Source organism: Scyliorhinus canicula, chromosome 3 (assembly GCF_902713615.1).
Source record: "Scyliorhinus canicula chromosome 3, sScyCan1.1, whole genome shotgun sequence".
Classification (NCBI taxonomy): domain Eukaryota; kingdom Metazoa; phylum Chordata; class Chondrichthyes; order Carcharhiniformes; family Scyliorhinidae; genus Scyliorhinus; species Scyliorhinus canicula.
Window position 1 is genome coordinate 14,584,876 of NC_052148.1, and position 16,589 is coordinate 14,601,464.

Sequence of the window (16,589 nt, forward strand, 5' to 3'; positions counted from 1 at the left end):
CTTGACTTTGCCTGAGGTGTGGTGATCCTCAGGTTAAATTGCCACCAGTCAGCTCTTCTTCTCAAAGGGGAAAGCAGCCTTTGGCCATCTGGGACTGTAGTGACTTTACATTCTCAATGTATGGGAAACTACGTTATGAGCAGCAATTACAATAGACCAACTTGAAAGAAGTATAAGTAAATCACTGCTTCACCTGGAGAAGTGTTTGGGGCCTTGGACAGTGAGGAGAGAGGAGGTAAAGAGGCAGATGTTATACCTCCTCCAATTTCATGGGAAGGTGCTTGAGAAGGTGCTGAGGTGTTAGGATTGATAAAGGAGAGTGTCATGGAGGGAACTGTCCCCTCAGAATGTTAACTTGGTTGGGGAAGAGAAGATGTGTTTGGTAATGGCATCATGCTGGGGTTGGCGGAAATGGCAGAGGCTGGCAAAGTGGTAAGTGAGGACAAAGGAAAAGCTATCATGGTTCTGGGATGGGAAGGGATGAAAGAGCAGTAGTGTGTGTAATGGGTCATACACGGTTGAGGGATCTGTCAACCACACTGGGGGAATCCTTGGTTGAGGAAATAGGAAGTCATGTTGGAAGTGCTGTTGTGAAAAGTAGCATCATCAGAAGAGATGTGACGGAGGCACAGGAGGTGGAATGCCTGCCCGCTTACCTCCTCCATCCTCACTATCTAAGGCCCCAGACACTCCTTGAAGGTAAATAAATCAGTGATTTACTTGTACTTCTTTCAACTTCGTCTAGTGCAGTGTTTTTCAAACTTTTTCCCCGGAACCCACTTTTGCTAATTGGACGACCGTTGCGACCCACGACAGCCAACCTCCACGACAAATGTCACGTTCACTTTCCTTTACAAATTTGCTGATGACACGACCGTAATGGGTCGGATCTCGAACATCGATAAGTCAGAGTGCAGGAGGGAGATAGAGAACCAAGTGGTGTGGTGTAACAACAACACTTTCTCCCTCAATGTCAGCAAAAACAAGGAGCTGGTCATCGACTTCAGGAAGCAAAGTATCCTAATCACCCCTGTATGCATCAATGGTGTTGAGGTGGAGATGGTTGACAGCTTTAAATTCCTAGGTGTGCGCATCAAATCACCAGAAAGCACAACAGTGCCTATACTTTCTCCGGAAACTAAGGAAATTCAGCATGTCCACATTGACTCTTACAAATTTTTACAAATGCACCAAATGAAGCATCCTATCTGGCTGCATCACAGCCTGGTATGGCAACTGCTGCTCAGCTAAAGACCATACGAAACTACAGAACGCCGTGAACACCGCCCAGTCCATCATGCGAACCCGCATCCCATCCATTGACTCTGTCAACACCTCGCGTTGCTTTGGGAAAGCGGGCATGATATTCAAAGACCCCTCCCACTTGGGTTATTCTCTCTTCCAACCTCTTCCAACAGGCAGGAGATACAAAAGTCTGAGAACACGCACTAACAGATTCAAAAACAGCTTCTTCTCTGCTGTTACCAGACTCCTGAAGGACCCTCTTATGGACTAAGCTGATCTCTCCACACATCTTCTCTTCTGAGCAGTAATACACTCCTGTATGCTTCACCCAATGTCTATGTATTTACACTGTGTATCTATTGTATGTCCTATGTTTTTCATGATGGAACGATCTGTCTGGACTGTACGCAGAACAATACTTCTCACTGTATCTCGGTACATGTGACAATAAACTCAAATCTAATCTAATTTAATGTGAAAGGAGAGCCTGCTTGGTTCTCACAATCCCACTCCAATCAGGTTAGACCCATAGAATAGAATTCCTACAGTGCAGAAGGAGGCCATTCGATCATCAATAATCATAGAAATATAGCACAGAAGGAGGCCGTTCGGCCCATCCTATCCATGCCAGCAAGAGTCTGCAACGACCCTCTGAAAGAGCACCCTCCCCGTGCCCACTCCCATGCCCTATCCCCGTAATACCATAACCCCACCTAACCTGAACATCTTTGGACATTGAGGGGCAATTTACCGCGGCAAATCCATCTAAGCTGCACCTCTTTGGACTGTGGAAAGAAAAGGGAGCACCCGGAGGAAACCCATGTAGTATGGGGAGAAAGTGCAATCTCCACTCTGACAGTTACCCAAGGCTGGAATTGAGCCTGGGTCTCTGGCGCTGTGAGGCAGCAGTATTAACCATGCCACCATGCTCCAGGTTTGCAGGAGGAGAGGGCAATGCACATATCCGGTATGGAGTTCAGCCAGTTCCTGTGCCACCGTGCTCCAGGTTTGCAGGAGGAGAGGGCAAGGCACATATCCGGTATAGAGTTCAGCCAGTTCCTGTGTGTTATCTTCATCTTTGTGAGAATAGAAAATCGAACCTCACACACGTAGGTCATTGTGAAGGGAAATAGCAACAAATTAGTGTTTTACTCAGCATTGGATAGTCTTGGGAGATGCTGCTCCAGAATGCTGACAGCCTCAAGGGCTTTTGGTATGTTTTTAATGTGTTGTCAAAGATCAGGTACAGCAGCGTAGTCTTTTCATTTGGAGTAAGTTGTCAGTTAATAATTGATTCTGGGGTCCCAACCTCAAAATAGATTTTTTTAACCTATCACTTCTCTTTCAAAATCTTAAACTTCTCCTCACATCCTCACATTTGCCTGTACCTCCCTGCATATAACACACGTGGGCTTTGAATACTTATTTGCATTGGCACAATTCAGAAAATCATACCTCAAGTAATCCTCTTTGCATTGCTTTGTTCCAAATTAAGTTTCTTCTTTGTAGGCTGTTAACCAGAGGCCCTGGAGCTCTGTACAGAGCTAACACCGGCACTGCTCTGTCCTGCCATGGGTTCTCCTGAGCAGCTCCCTCCAGCAGATCAGATGTGACAGCCTGCCAATAGGTATACTGCCTATTTGTGTTTCTGGACATCTTTCTTGTAACAAAATGATCCATCTTAACAGTCCTCATGTCTTGCTTGCTAGCAGCTAGAAAATGGAAGATGCACTCCGTGATTTGGCGTCAAAAGCACGAATGTACAGGTTGCTTGATGTCAAGTGCATAAGCAGGGCGCGGGACCTGCTCATTGCTGTCGCTTATGGTTAGGCGATCCCATGCAGCCTCTTTTCATTCTGATCTGAATCTGCTCACAGTCGCCATTCTTAATTTAAATGAGTGGGAGCTATTCTCCCGCAATTGGGACCACCATGGGAACGCCTCAATCGATCGCTCTGTGACCCTCCCACACCTGCCTGCAACCTATTGTGAACCGCACTGTGAAAAACCCTGGTCCACTGTACCCGCTGCTCACAATGAGATCTCCTCTATACTAGGGGAGACCAAACACAGGCGGTGTGATTGTTTTGCAGAATACCCCTGTTCAGTCTGCAAGCATGACCCCAACCGTTGCTATTTCAATTCACCACATTGCTCTCATGCTCATATTTCTAACCTTGATCTGCTGCAATGTTCCAGTGGAGTGCAGTGCAAGCTTGAATAATAGCACCTCATCTTCTGCCGAGTCGCTTTACAGCCTTCTGGATTCAACATTGAATTCAACAACTTCAGACTTCTGTCCTCCATTTTATATGATTCCCTCCAATACCACTCTATCTTGTTTCCATGTTGTGCTTTCAGACAGCAGTTATTTTTCCTGCTATGAACACATTCTGCCATTTTGCCTCAGACAGCACTAGGACCTTTATTGACATTAACACCTACTCTGAACTAATGCTTTGTTCTTTTACTACAACCAGCCCCTCTGTCTTTGTCCTTTGTTCCATCATATTTTTGTAATGTAATTATCTTCAGCCTCTAACCTATATTTGACCTTCCTTTTTGTTCTACCTGACTCTCCCCACTTTTTCAACAACATAAAACCCATCACATTTCTGCCTTTCTATAGTTCCAAAGAAAAGGCGTATTACTTCAAATGTTAACTTTCTTTCCCTCTCTGCAGATGCTGCCAGAGCTGCTGAATTTTTCCGTCACTTTGGCTTTATTTTGGACCCTAACTATAAGGTTCAGGGTGGGAGATATAGGACGGATGTCCGAGGTAGGTTTTTTATTCAGAGAGTGGTTAGAGTGAGGAATGGACTGCCTGCTGTGATAGTGGAGTCGGGACACTTTAGGAACTTTCAAGCGGTTATTGGATAGGCACACGGAGCACACCAGAATGACAGGGAGTGGGATAGCTTGATCTTGGTTTCGGACAATGCTCGGCACAACATTGAGGGCCGAAGGGCCTGTTCTGTGCTGTACTGTTCTATGTTCCAGCATTCACAATATTTAGCCTTTATGCCTGAGAAAGACGTTAGTTCTAGAATATTTGGGAATATAGTCAAGTTAGAGAGTCATTAACTTATGTCTGAAAGATCAAGTCATAATCAAATAAGTGTTGAATGATAACTATGTAATTCAATTCCGAAGCATACATAAGGGATGCCAAAAAAAGTTATAAAAATGGGTGCTGGAACAAATCCTTTAGAATTCACTTCTGAGCAATTTTCATACTAATATTGGAATTGCAACTAATTGAACTCTGGTGGAAACTCACAGTTTTGTCATAAGCATGGCTGTAAAGTATATATTTAATTGTTACATGCTTTTTAATCAATCTGTGATGCATGACATTCAAATTTGTGAAACCTATTAATTTGAGAGTAAGTTACAAGAAGGACACAAATAGTTAAAAATTCTCCAATAGCTGAGTAAATTCTATTTGAATGAGAGTGTTAGCTCACTTCTTCCCACTACCTCCTCTCATCACAAGTCCATGTCAATGATGAGCGCAGCCACTCACCTCTATTCGACTTAGAGCTGTCTCAGGTGGTTCATCAGACCTGTAAGGAAGGTCGCAGGGTAAAAGGAGTTCTTGCACCGCTACGGGCTTTACCAGGAGTGTCATTGTGGTTGAAGGCAGGATGATGTAATAGGAGTCAATAGGAACAGACCAAGTGGGTCCCATTACCTGAGGTTCAGATCGAGCCAGAAGCATCCAATCTCTTTTCTGTGAAAACAAAGAAGAAAATGGGCTTGTATTTGTACCTTCCCAAAGCATTTTGCAGCCAATTAAATATCTCTTGAAGTATAGTCATTGTTGTAATGTAAGAAACACAACAGACAATTTGCATGAAACAAGGTCCCACATACAACAATGCATTAAATACCAGATAATTACATTGTAGTGATGTTTGTTGAGGACATGTATATTGCCAGGACAGTGGGGAGAACTGTCTAGCTCTTCTGTGAAATATGGATTTTTTACATCCAGTTGAAAGAGTACACATAACTTTGGTTTATCATCTCATTTGAAAGACAGCACCTCCACATTACGACAATCCCAGTCTAGATTACTTGTTCAAATTCCGAGACTGGAACATTAACGCACAACTTTCTGTGTCAGAGGAAAGATTTAACTTACGAATGAAATATTTTAGATTACAAGTTATAAAAACAGTATTATTTCCCACTTATCCAATGTTAGCTCATAGAAATTGCTGACTATCTACAGGTGAGCCCTCGGGAACACTGGGTAGGATTCTCTGTTTGGGAGACGAGGGCAGGTTTCTCCGTCCCGCCACGCCAGATTTCTGGTTCAGTACACCATTGGGATTCTCCGTTTCGCCAGCTGGTCAATGGGGTTTCCCATTGTGGGGCAGCCCCTTGCAGTCGGGAGCGATGGCAGAGAACGTAGCCCTATGTTCTTCCATCGTGGAGGAGCGCCAGCGATGATTTATTCACGACAGGCAAATGGAAACGTGCAGCCCGCGCAAAACCCGGTCCCATTGGCATCTGATTCTCTAGGGTTGGGATTATCCTTTAGAGCCTGATAAACTGGAGCAGATTTTAAGCGCTCCACTTCCACCACTCTATCATTCCAGCAAGAAGATGGCGACAGGAAGAGCTGTACCTTACTTTATGGATGCCAAAACAGAAAGACTGTTGGACGCTGTCGAGGAGAGGAGGGCCACCCTCTTCCCCAGGGTGGGGTGGCGACCCAACCTACCCTTCTTAACAAGGCTTGGGGTCAAGGGGTAGAGGCCATCAATGTTGCCAGCATGACGAAGAGGACCGACATGCTGTAAAAAGATGAACGACTTCCTTCAAGCAGCTCGGGTGAGTAACCAACTCTGTGTCTCTGGCATTACTCCCATCTCACACCTCCACACCTGCCCTCAATTCCTTAGAGGCCAACAACACTCCACCTGCCTGCATTTCCCTTACAGCCCCCCCTTCACAAGCCCCACCATTTTTAATGCCCTTCTTGGCGAGGAGCTTTGCACACACATGCCCCCCCCCAATAAACTCATTGCCTCGGTTAAAATTATCTTTAACTGGCAGAGTGGGAGAAGACCGGGGCGGGTAACCCAGAGCTACGGATCCACAACCTATTTGATTAAAGTAAGAAGTCTTACAACACCAGGTTAAAGTCCAACAGGTTTGTTTCAAACACGAGCTTTCGGAGCACTGCTCCTTCCTCAGGTGAATGGAGAGGTATGTTCCAGAAACATTTATATAGACAAAGTCAGAGATGCCAGACAATGCTTGGAATGCGAGCATTTGCGGGTAATCAAATCTTAAACCTTGCCCCTCGCACCTTAAACCTATGCCCCCTAGTAATTGACCCCTCTACCCTGGGAAAAAGTCTCTGACTATCCCTCCTGCGGATACCCGCCAAGGGCATCACAGGGCAAAGGGCAGGACAAGCAGCCGTGTTATGTGGACTCTGGGTTTAACATACAGGTTGTGACAGGGAGCTGGTCAGAGTTGCTGACCAGCGGCACCAAAGACGAAAGACCAGAAAGTAACAAGCAAAGGGGCTCAGAGCAGAAAATGAAAAATGAAAATTGCTTATTGTCACGAGTAGGCTTCAATGAAGTTACTGTGAAAAGCCCCTAGTCGCCACATTCCGGCGCCTGTCCGGGGAGGCTGGTACGGGAATCGAACCGTGCTGCTGGCCTGCTTGGTCTGCTTTAAAAGCCAGCGATTTAGCCGAGTGAGCTAAACCAGCTCCTTGGATAATCCCTTGGGCCGGTGCGAATCCCGCTACACCGCCCCGACGCCGGCTGCCCTATTCTCTGCCGCTGTTTTTCAGGGGGCAGGATTCTCGCCACGCTGGTCGGGGGCCGTTGACAGCCACCCCCTCCGGCGATTCTGCGGGCCCTGATGGGCTGAGCGCCCGTCCAGTTTTGGCCAGTCCCGCCAGCGTGAATTACTCACCTCATCCACGGCGGTACCTGGCAGGTAGGTGTGCTGGGGGGGGTCCTCGGGTGGATCCGACCCGGGGGGGGGGGCCTCCACGGTGGCCTTACCCTGCGATCGGGGCTTACCGATCTGCGGACGGGCTTGTTCCGTGGGGGGGACTTCTTTCCTCCGTGCAAGGCCCCTGTAGGGCTCAGCCATATTGCCCGGGGGCCGGCGCTGGTGTGATTCTGCACATGCTCAAAATACGCCGGCATGCGCAGAATCACACCAGCCGTTGCGCGCAGGCACGAGATCATGTCGACCGTTCCGCGCATACACAAACTCGTGCCGGCCCTTTGGCGCAGGCTGGAGTGGCGCCAAACCCTCCGGTTTCCTTACTTCCTTACTTTCAGTGGCTGTTGGCGCCGGAGTGCTTGGTGCCAGTTTTCCCGCCTAAAGAATTTGGTCTGCCGCCCAGGAGCTATGAAGAATTCTACCGGTGTGGGGAGATCAGCCCCTGGAAAAATGTAGAATCAGGAAAGCTACATTTCATGTTTGCAATAAGAGGATGAACATTTGGAGGAAATGCAAGGCTAGGCAGAGCCCACAGGGGGCCATAAAAGAATCAGGCTCCAGTACGCAGTGTTGAGAATAACTCTGAAAACAGATCTGTTTAAACAACACAAAGGTAGGCAAGATACCCCCAATTTCAATTGTACTAATGGTAAACGGTCAGCTAATTAGAATGGAAGTGGACACGGGGGCCTCCGCTACAGTTGTAGGTGAATATTTGCAAGGAGGGGTCTAGCCCCTGAAGTTAAGAAGCACATTGGCCAGGCTAGCCACATGCAGTGGGAAAGCTTCAAGAATCCTAGGAACAGCCACAATGCCCGTAAGCTACCATGACCAGTCAGCTCCACACCCCCTAGTAGTAGTGGGGATGGTGGGGGGGGGGGGGGGGGGGGGGGTCAAAGGGACAAATTAAATTGGTTGGAGATCTTTCAAATTACCAAAGAAGCCCTGAATAACGTCCTAAAAAATCACCAGGAGGTTTTCCAAAACGAGTTAGATGCGATACAGGGCCTAAAAGCCAAGTTTTATGTGGATCCAGAGGCCACGTCCAGGTTTTTCAGAGCTCAACCTGTCCCCTATGCCTTAAACGAGAAGGTTGAGTCTGAATTCAAGCGACTAGAAGAATTAGGTATCAACAAACCTGTGCAGTTTTCAGAGTGGGCGGCTCCAATCGTGCCAGTGCTGAAGCCAGATGGAACCATCAGAATTCACGGGGACTACATACTAACTGTAAATCAGACAGCCAAACTGGACCGATACCTAAAATCCACGAATTAAAGATTTTTACACCAGATTAGCAGAAGGTTTAATTTATACCAAATTAGATAGGAATCATGTGTACCAGCAATTACAGAGTTAGATGAAACTTCCAGGGAATTTGTTCTCATAAATACCAGCAAAGGCATGCACCAATATACGCGGTTACTCTTTGGAGTCTCATCTGCCTGTGTGATATTCCAGTGCACGATAGAAAGTTTACTACAGGGCCTATCCAAGGTAGTAGTCTAACTAGATTATGGGCGGGATTCTCAGACCCCGCGCCGGGTCAGAGAATCATCGGGGGGGGGGGGGGGGGGGGGGGGGGGGGGGTGGGTGCGAATCACGCGACACCGCTCTGATGCGTTCCGCAGATTCTCCGGCGACCGGAGAATTGGCGCCATAGACGCCGGTCAGCGGCTGCTCAACACTGCCTCCCCGGCAATTCTCCCCACGCAATGGGCCGAGTGCCCACCGAGTTAGGCAGTCATTCTTGTGTGGTCCTACCCGGCGGAACCTCGGCATTCATGCTGGGGGAGGTGGCCTGATGGGGGGAGGGGAGGTCCGACTCGGGGGGGCCTCAACGGTGGCCTGGCCCGCGATCGTGGCCTAGCGATCGCCTTGCGGACTTATCCTGATGGGGGCCTATGTTCCTCTGCGCCGGGCCCTTGTAGGTCTCCGCCATGTTGCGTCGGGGCCGGCGCGGAGAAGGCAACCCATGCGCATGCGCGAACACGCGCCAGCTGTGGCGTCCATGCGCAGATCTGCGCCGCCCATGCTGACGCCCAAATCGGCAGCTGGAGCAGCGTGAGGCTCTCCAGTGCCGTGCTGGCCTCCTGTGCGGCTTTTACGATGGCGTCAACACTTAACCCCAGGATTGGACAACCCCACCCTATGTACTAATTACAGGAGCGTCTGAAGAGGAGCATCTGAAAAATCTTGAATAAGTCTTTCAGAGATTTAAGAAGGACAGAGTAAGGCTGAAATGAGAGAAGTGTGACTTCCAAGCTCAGGAAATAACATATTTAGGATTCAGATTAGACGCTAGAGGGCTGCAACCTATGGAGGAGAAGATGAAAGCAATTAAAGATATACCGGGCCCCACAAATACATCTCAATTGAAATCGTTTGCAGGAATGGTAAACTATTCTGGTATATCTATTACCAATCCTTCTACGTTATTGGCACTCTTACACATCCTACTTAAAAAGCCCCAGAGATGGTACTGGAAAGAGTATCAGAAAGAAGCCTTTGAATAGGTTAAATTAGCCTTACAATCATCCAGTCTCTTGGTCCATTTTGATCCATTGAAAGAGATAATCTTTATCTGCAACACATTCCGTTATGGAAGAGGGATGACTTTGACCCAGAAAATGGAAGATAGGCCAAAAGGCCTATCGTCTTTGCCTCTAGGACTATGACGAGTGCTGGCTAGTGTATTCGTAGATCTCTTCACCACCTCACTCCTCCGCTCTGAGGTCCCCACCTCATTCAAGGCCACCATAATACCAGTACCAAAGAAGAACAAGGTAGCTTGTCTCAACGACTACCGACCGGTGGCCCTAACGTCTGTTATCATGAAATGCTTTGAGCAGCTAGTCATGAGACGGATCACTGCCAGCCTCCCAGACGGTCTCGATCCACTGCAGTTTGCCTATCACCGCAACCGGTCCACAGCAAACGCTATCTCTCTGTGTCTACAATCAACACTCAAACACCTCGACAACAAGGACACCTATGTAAGACTGCTGTTCATAGGCTACAGCTCCTCTTTCAACACCATTATCCCAACAAGACTAATAACCAAACTCCGCAATCTTGGACTTGACCCCTCCCTGTGCAGTTGGATCCTCGACTTCCTCACCAACAGGCCGCAATCTGTCAGGATAGGCAACAGCAGCTCCTCCACAATAGTCCTCAACACCGGAGCCCCGCAAGGATGTGTGCTCAGTCCTCTACTGTACTCCCTATACACCCATGACTGTGTGGCAACATTTAACTCCAACTCAATCAATAATTTTGCGGATGATACGACTGTGGTGGATTATATCTCAAACAACGAGAATCAGACTACAGAAGGAAGATAAATCACTTGGTTGCATGGTGTACCGAAAACAACCTCTCTCTAAATGTTGGAAAAGTCAAGGAACTGATCATCGACTTCAGGAAGCGCAGCACGACACACACTCCCGTCTGCATCAATGGCTCCGAAGTGGAGATGTCGATAGCTTTAAGTTCCTGGGGGTCACCAACAGTCTGTCCTGGTCCACTCACATTGATGCAACAGTCAAGAAAGCCCAACAACGTCTCTACTTCCTGCGGAAGCTCAAGAAATTTGGCATATTTGCATCGACTTTCACAAACTTCTACACATGTGCAATAGAGAGCATCCTATCCGGCTGCATCACAGCCTGGTATGGCAACTGCTCAGTCCAAGATCGCAAGAAACTGCAGACTATGGTGAACTCAGTCCAACACATCACACAAACTTGCCATCCCCACATTGATTCTGTATACACCTCTCGCTGCCTCAGGAAGGCAGACTGCATTATCAGAGACCCCTCCCACCCAGGCATTGCCTTCTTCCAGACCCTTCCATCAGGCAGAAGGTACAGAAGTCTGAAGACTCATACATCCAGACATAGGAACAGCTTCTTCCCCACAGCTACAAGACTCCTCAATGACTCTCCCTCGGACTGATCTGTTCCCTGTAAGAACACTATTCACGGTGCCCTATGCTGCTCTTGCTCATGTTTTTGCTTTGTTTGCTTTGTTTGGCCCCTTAGAACATAGAACATAGAACAGTACAGCACAGAACAGGCCCTTCGGCCCTCAATGTTGTGCCGAGCCATGATCACCCTACTCAAACCCACGTATCCACCCTATACCCGTAACCCAACAACCCCCCCCTTTTAACCTTACTTTTATTAGGCCACTACGGGCAATTTAGCATGGCCAATCCACCTAACCCGCACATCTTTGGACTGTGGGAGGAAACCGGAGCACCCGGAGGAAACCCACGCACACAGGGGGAGGATGTGCAGACTCCACACAGACAGTGACCCCGCCGGGAATCGAACCTGGGACCCTGGAGCTGTGAAGCATTTATGCTAACCACCATGCTACCCTGCTGCCCCTTGTTCCGCACTGTAACCAATCACTGTTTTGTCGATGTAGCATTTGTCAATGTTCCCTGTTGATTATTCTTGCGTCTACTATGTACGTACTGTGTATGTTCCTCGGCCGCAGAAAAATACTTTTCACTTTACTTTGGTACATGTGACAATAAATCAAATCAAATCAAATCAAATCATAACAAGCTTGTTCCCAAATTGAAAAGGAGGGACAAGCAATGCTATTTGGAGCCAGAAATTTCCACCAATCATCTATGGACGACATTTCATAGTCTTTAGCGACCACAAACCTCTATTGCGGCTTCCTAGGGAGGGTAAGGCCATTCCCCCATAGCTCTATTGTTGACAGCCTGCAAGTATACATTCCAAAATATGCATGGCACTCACATTTCAAATGCAGACGCTCTGAGCTGTCCTCCCCGACCTCAGAATATACCGCCTCCATCAGCATAGTGGGCTAAACAGCTGGCTTGAAATGCAGAACAAGGCAGCAGCGTGGGTTCAATTCCCATACCAGCCTCCCCGAACAGGCGCCGGAATGTGGCGACTAGGGGCTTTTCACAGTAACTTCACTGAAGCCTACTCGTGACAATAAGCGATTATTATTATTACCACAGGTGATCATTCTTACTTTGCACTTCCTTCATGTATTGCCAGTGTCAGCTCGGCAGATCAAGCTTTGAACACAAAAAGACCCCTTATTAACGCGAGTCAAACACTTGATTCTTCACGGTTGACATTATGATAACAGGCCTGAATTGTTACAGTCCTTTCAGATGAGAAAAGACGAGTTAAGTTGTGAAGACAGTGTATTATTGTGGGGAACTAGGTTGGTGGTTCCCACCCTGGCTACAAAACTATTTTTACAGGAGCAACTCTGCGGCAATTTGGTGATGACAAAAACGAAGATGCTCCCATGTAGTTACATGTGGTGGCCCGGGATGGACATCGACATAGAGAATCTGGTCAAACAATCTGACCAGTGGCAAATGCAGCAACACTTGCCGGCTGTGGCACTCATGCACCCTAAGGTGTGGCCAGGTTGCTCCTGAGTAAGACTACACATCAACTTCACTGGCCCATTTATGGGCTCCATGTTCTCGCTTATCATTTATGCTCACTCCAAGTGATTGGAAAGATGAACTCCATGACCTCATCAGCAACGGTACAGAAATTGTGAGAGACATTCGCCATCCATGGGTTGCCGACGGTTCTGGTCTCAGATAATAGGACCGCTTTTACAGGCGAAGAATTCCAACATTTTATGAGGATCTATGGCATTCATCATATTCAAACTTCTCCATTCCACCTTATTTTAAATGGACTGGCTGAGAGAGCTGCCCAAACATTGAAGGCCGCCATGAAAAGGCGGTTTTCAGCCCCATTGCAACTTAGACTAGCATGGTGGCAAAGTGGTTAGTATTGCTACCTCACAGAGTGAGGGACCCAGGTCCAATTCCGGCCTTGGGTGACTGTGCGGAGTTTGCACTTTCTCCCCGTGTCTGCCTGGGTTCATCCGGGTGCTCCGGTTTCCTCCCGCAGTCCAAAGATGTGCAGTTAGGTGGACTGGCCATGCTAAATTGCCCCTTAGTGTCCAAAGATATGCAGATTAGATGAGGTTATGGGGATATGCGAGGCAATGGTCCTAGTTTGGATGCTCTTTCAGAGAGTTGGTGCAGATTTGATGTGCCGAATGGCTTCCTTCTGCACATCTAGGAATTCAATAGTTCCTACTCACCTATTGTACTATGCCTCATGCCACCAAAGGTGCAACACAGGCTGAGCTGCTAATGGGCAGACGCGTTCGAGAGCGATTGGACTGTCTATTTCCAAATTTGGCGGGGATGGTGGAGGCTAAACCAAATGAACAGAAAGGACACCATGATTCAAAGAAAATTGAAAGAACATTTGTGGTGTGATTTAGTATATATGAAGAATTCTGGTGCTGGCCCAAATGAGATAGAAGTACAAGGGAGAAAGTTTAAACAAAACCTTGAAGCATTTAAGGAAAAGAGAACTGCACACTGAACTAGTGGGACAACTAAGCCCTAGTAGACTTGTCAGCGGGATGGATACAGAGGAAAGTAAAGCCAGGGCAAGCTGTTCAAACTCAGTATTGTTTCAAGGGGAACTGACGAAACTACCTATATGGATACATCTTCACCCATTGAGAGTCAGACCATTGAGTGCCGAACACCAGCCACCTCTACTGTGAAAGCATCCGGCAGTGAATTTTAATAATAGCCTTTATTAGTGTCACAAGTGGCTTACATCAACACTGCAATGAAATTACTGTGAAAAGCCCCTAGTCACCACATTCCGGCGCCTGTTCGGGTACACAGAGGGAGAATTCAGAATGTCCAATTCACCTAACAAGTGCAAATTTCGTGGCTTGAGGGAGGAAACCAGAGAGCCAGGAGGAAACCTACGCAGACACAGGGAGAATGTGCAGACCTCACAGTCTGAGCCCCAAGCAAGAATCAAACCTGGGACCCTGGCGCTGTGAAGCAACAGTGCTGACCACTGGATTGGATCAGTATGGATTTCTTTATTGTCACGTGTCCCGAGGTACGGTGGGAAGTATTTTTCTGCAAGCAGCTCAAACAGATCATTTAGTACATGAAAGGAAAAGAAAATACATTACAGGGCAACACAAGGTAAACAATGTAAATACCTAGACACTGGCACCGGGTGGAGCATACAGGAGTGTAGTATTAATCAGGTTAGTCCATAAGAGTGTCTTTTAGGAGTCTGGTAATAGCGGGGAAGAAGCTGTTTTTGAACCTGTTTGTGCGTGTTCTCAGGCTTTTGTGTCTCCTGCCCGATGGAAGAAGCTGGAAGTGTGAGTTTGCCAAGTGGGAGGATCTTTGATTATGCTGCTTTCCCCAGGCAGGGGGAGGTGTAAATAGAATCAATGGATGGGAGGCAGGTTTGTGTGCTGGACTGGGCTGTGAAAATTGTTTATTGTCACAAGCAGGCTTCAAAGGAAGTTACTGTGAAAAGCCCGTAGTTGCCACATTCTGCCACCTGTCTGGGAGGCTGGTACAGGAACTGAAACGTGCTGCTGGCCTGCCTGGGTCTGCTTTAAAAGCCAGCTATTTAGCTCTGTGCTAAACCAGCCCAGCTGTGTTCACGACGCTGAAGTTTCTTGCAGTCTTGGGCCAAACAGTTGCCATACGAGGCTGTGATGCAGCCAGATAGGATGCTCTCTATGGAGCACCTGTAAAAGTTGGTAAGAGTCAGTGTGGACATGCTGAATTTCCTTTGAGGAAGTATAGGCGCTGTTGTGCTTTCTAGGTGGTAGCGTCGATGTGGGTGGACCAGGACAGATTTTTGGTGATGTGTACCCCTAGGAATTTGAAGCTGTCAACCATCTCCACCTTGGCGTCGTTGATACAGACAGGGGTGTGTACAGTACTTTGCTTCCTGAAGTCAATGACCAGCTCTTTAGTTTTGCTGGCGAGATTGTTGTCGTTACACCACTCTATCTCCCTCCTCTATTATGACTCGTCATTGTTCGACCGTGCCACGCATTGTGTCGCTCTCAAAGAATTAAGTTCCCTGACCCATAAATCAAAAGTACTTTAAAAAGAGGGCTCTTAAAAAGGGGATTTACTGTGTGTATATTTGCTGATCAAATTTGGGGGAGATGGTGGTACAGTAGTAATGTCACTGGACTGGTAATGGAGAGACACAGACTAATTGTCTGTGGTTTCAAATCACAGCAAAGTAGGTGATGGAATTTAAGTTAAATTGATAAACTTGGAATGTAAAGCTAGTCACAGCAGTGATGACGATGACAATTGTCACTGATTGTTGTAAAAATCCAGCTGGTTCACTGATGTTCTTTGCGAAATAAATCTGTCATTATTACCTGGTCTGGCCTATATATGATTCCAGATCCACATCAATGTGGTTGACTCTAACAAGTCACTCAGTTCAAGGGCAATTAGGAATGGACAACAAATGCTGGCATTACCAGCAACGCCAACATCCCATGAAATAATTTTTTGTTACCACCATTCAGTGTGAAACATTCCAGTTCCTCCCTGTTTTGGAAATCAAGGTTGGAAAAGAAGTTGGGTGGCGTGGGTAGGCAAAATAACAATGCAAGAAAAGATTAATATGATTGATTAGAGAAAGTGTACCTGAGAGTCAGGTTCGGCAAGTCTGAGGGAAAACAGTGCCAGCAACCCACATGTAAAAATGTCGGTCGGGGGAAAGGCGGGTGGAGTCAGCAGGAAACAGAAACAATAAGCCTGAGGGAAAATAGTTCCCAAGGTTAACAGGTAAAAGCGACAGAGGAATGTCAGCAGTAAGCAGAGAGAACGAGACAAAGGGAAAACAGTAACAGAGACCAGCAGGTAAAAGTGAAGTAAATGAGATACAGAGGGCTGGATTCACCATTTCTGAGGCTAAGTGTTGACTCCAACGGAGGACGTGTGGGGTTTTGTGACAGAGAAATCGGCGCAACACCTGCACCAATTCAGCTACTTTAAATGGGATAGCACTGTCGCCACATGGAATGCAATCAATTCCATGGAAAATGGTGCCGGATTCATCAGGTCCGTGATTGGCACGCATGAGGCTCACACGCCACAGCCGTACTTAAACAATCCATCCCCCGCCCCACACACACCGTCCCAGTCAACACGATGGCTGGAAGGAGAGCAGCGCCATGGTTCAGGGACGCTGAGCTGGACACCCTCCTGGACGCAGTGGAAAAGAGAAGGATGACCCTATACCCCGGCCCGGGAGGAAGACAGGTAGGCGCTGCCGTTCGTCGTGCCTGGCGCAGGTGGCAGAGGCGGTCAGTGCCATGGGCAACGTCGCCCCGACTGGCATGCAGTGCCGTAAGAAACTCCACAACCTATTCAGGGTGGCCAGGGTGAGTCGGCTGCTCCTTGCCTCTGGCACTAACCACTCCCTCCACACACCTGTAATCAGGCCCCACCCCCCCAGGGGACAGCC

At 47.7% G+C, this 16,589-nt stretch overlaps 1 protein-coding gene across 6 annotated transcripts in view; it reads right to left on the reverse strand.

The window, feature by feature from the left end:
• The window catches only part of LOC119963830 (meiosis 1 associated protein), a 145,630-nt gene that overhangs the window by 40,233 nt on the left and 88,808 nt on the right, over positions 1-16,589 (reverse strand). For all 6 annotated transcript variants that reach the window (XM_038793158.1, XM_038793162.1, XM_038793159.1 and 3 more), the window contains one exon: positions 4,772-4,978. In XM_038793158.1, the coding sequence (XP_038649086.1) occupies positions 4,772-4,978 (207 nt within the window). The remainder of the gene's footprint in view (positions 1-4,771; positions 4,979-16,589) is intronic.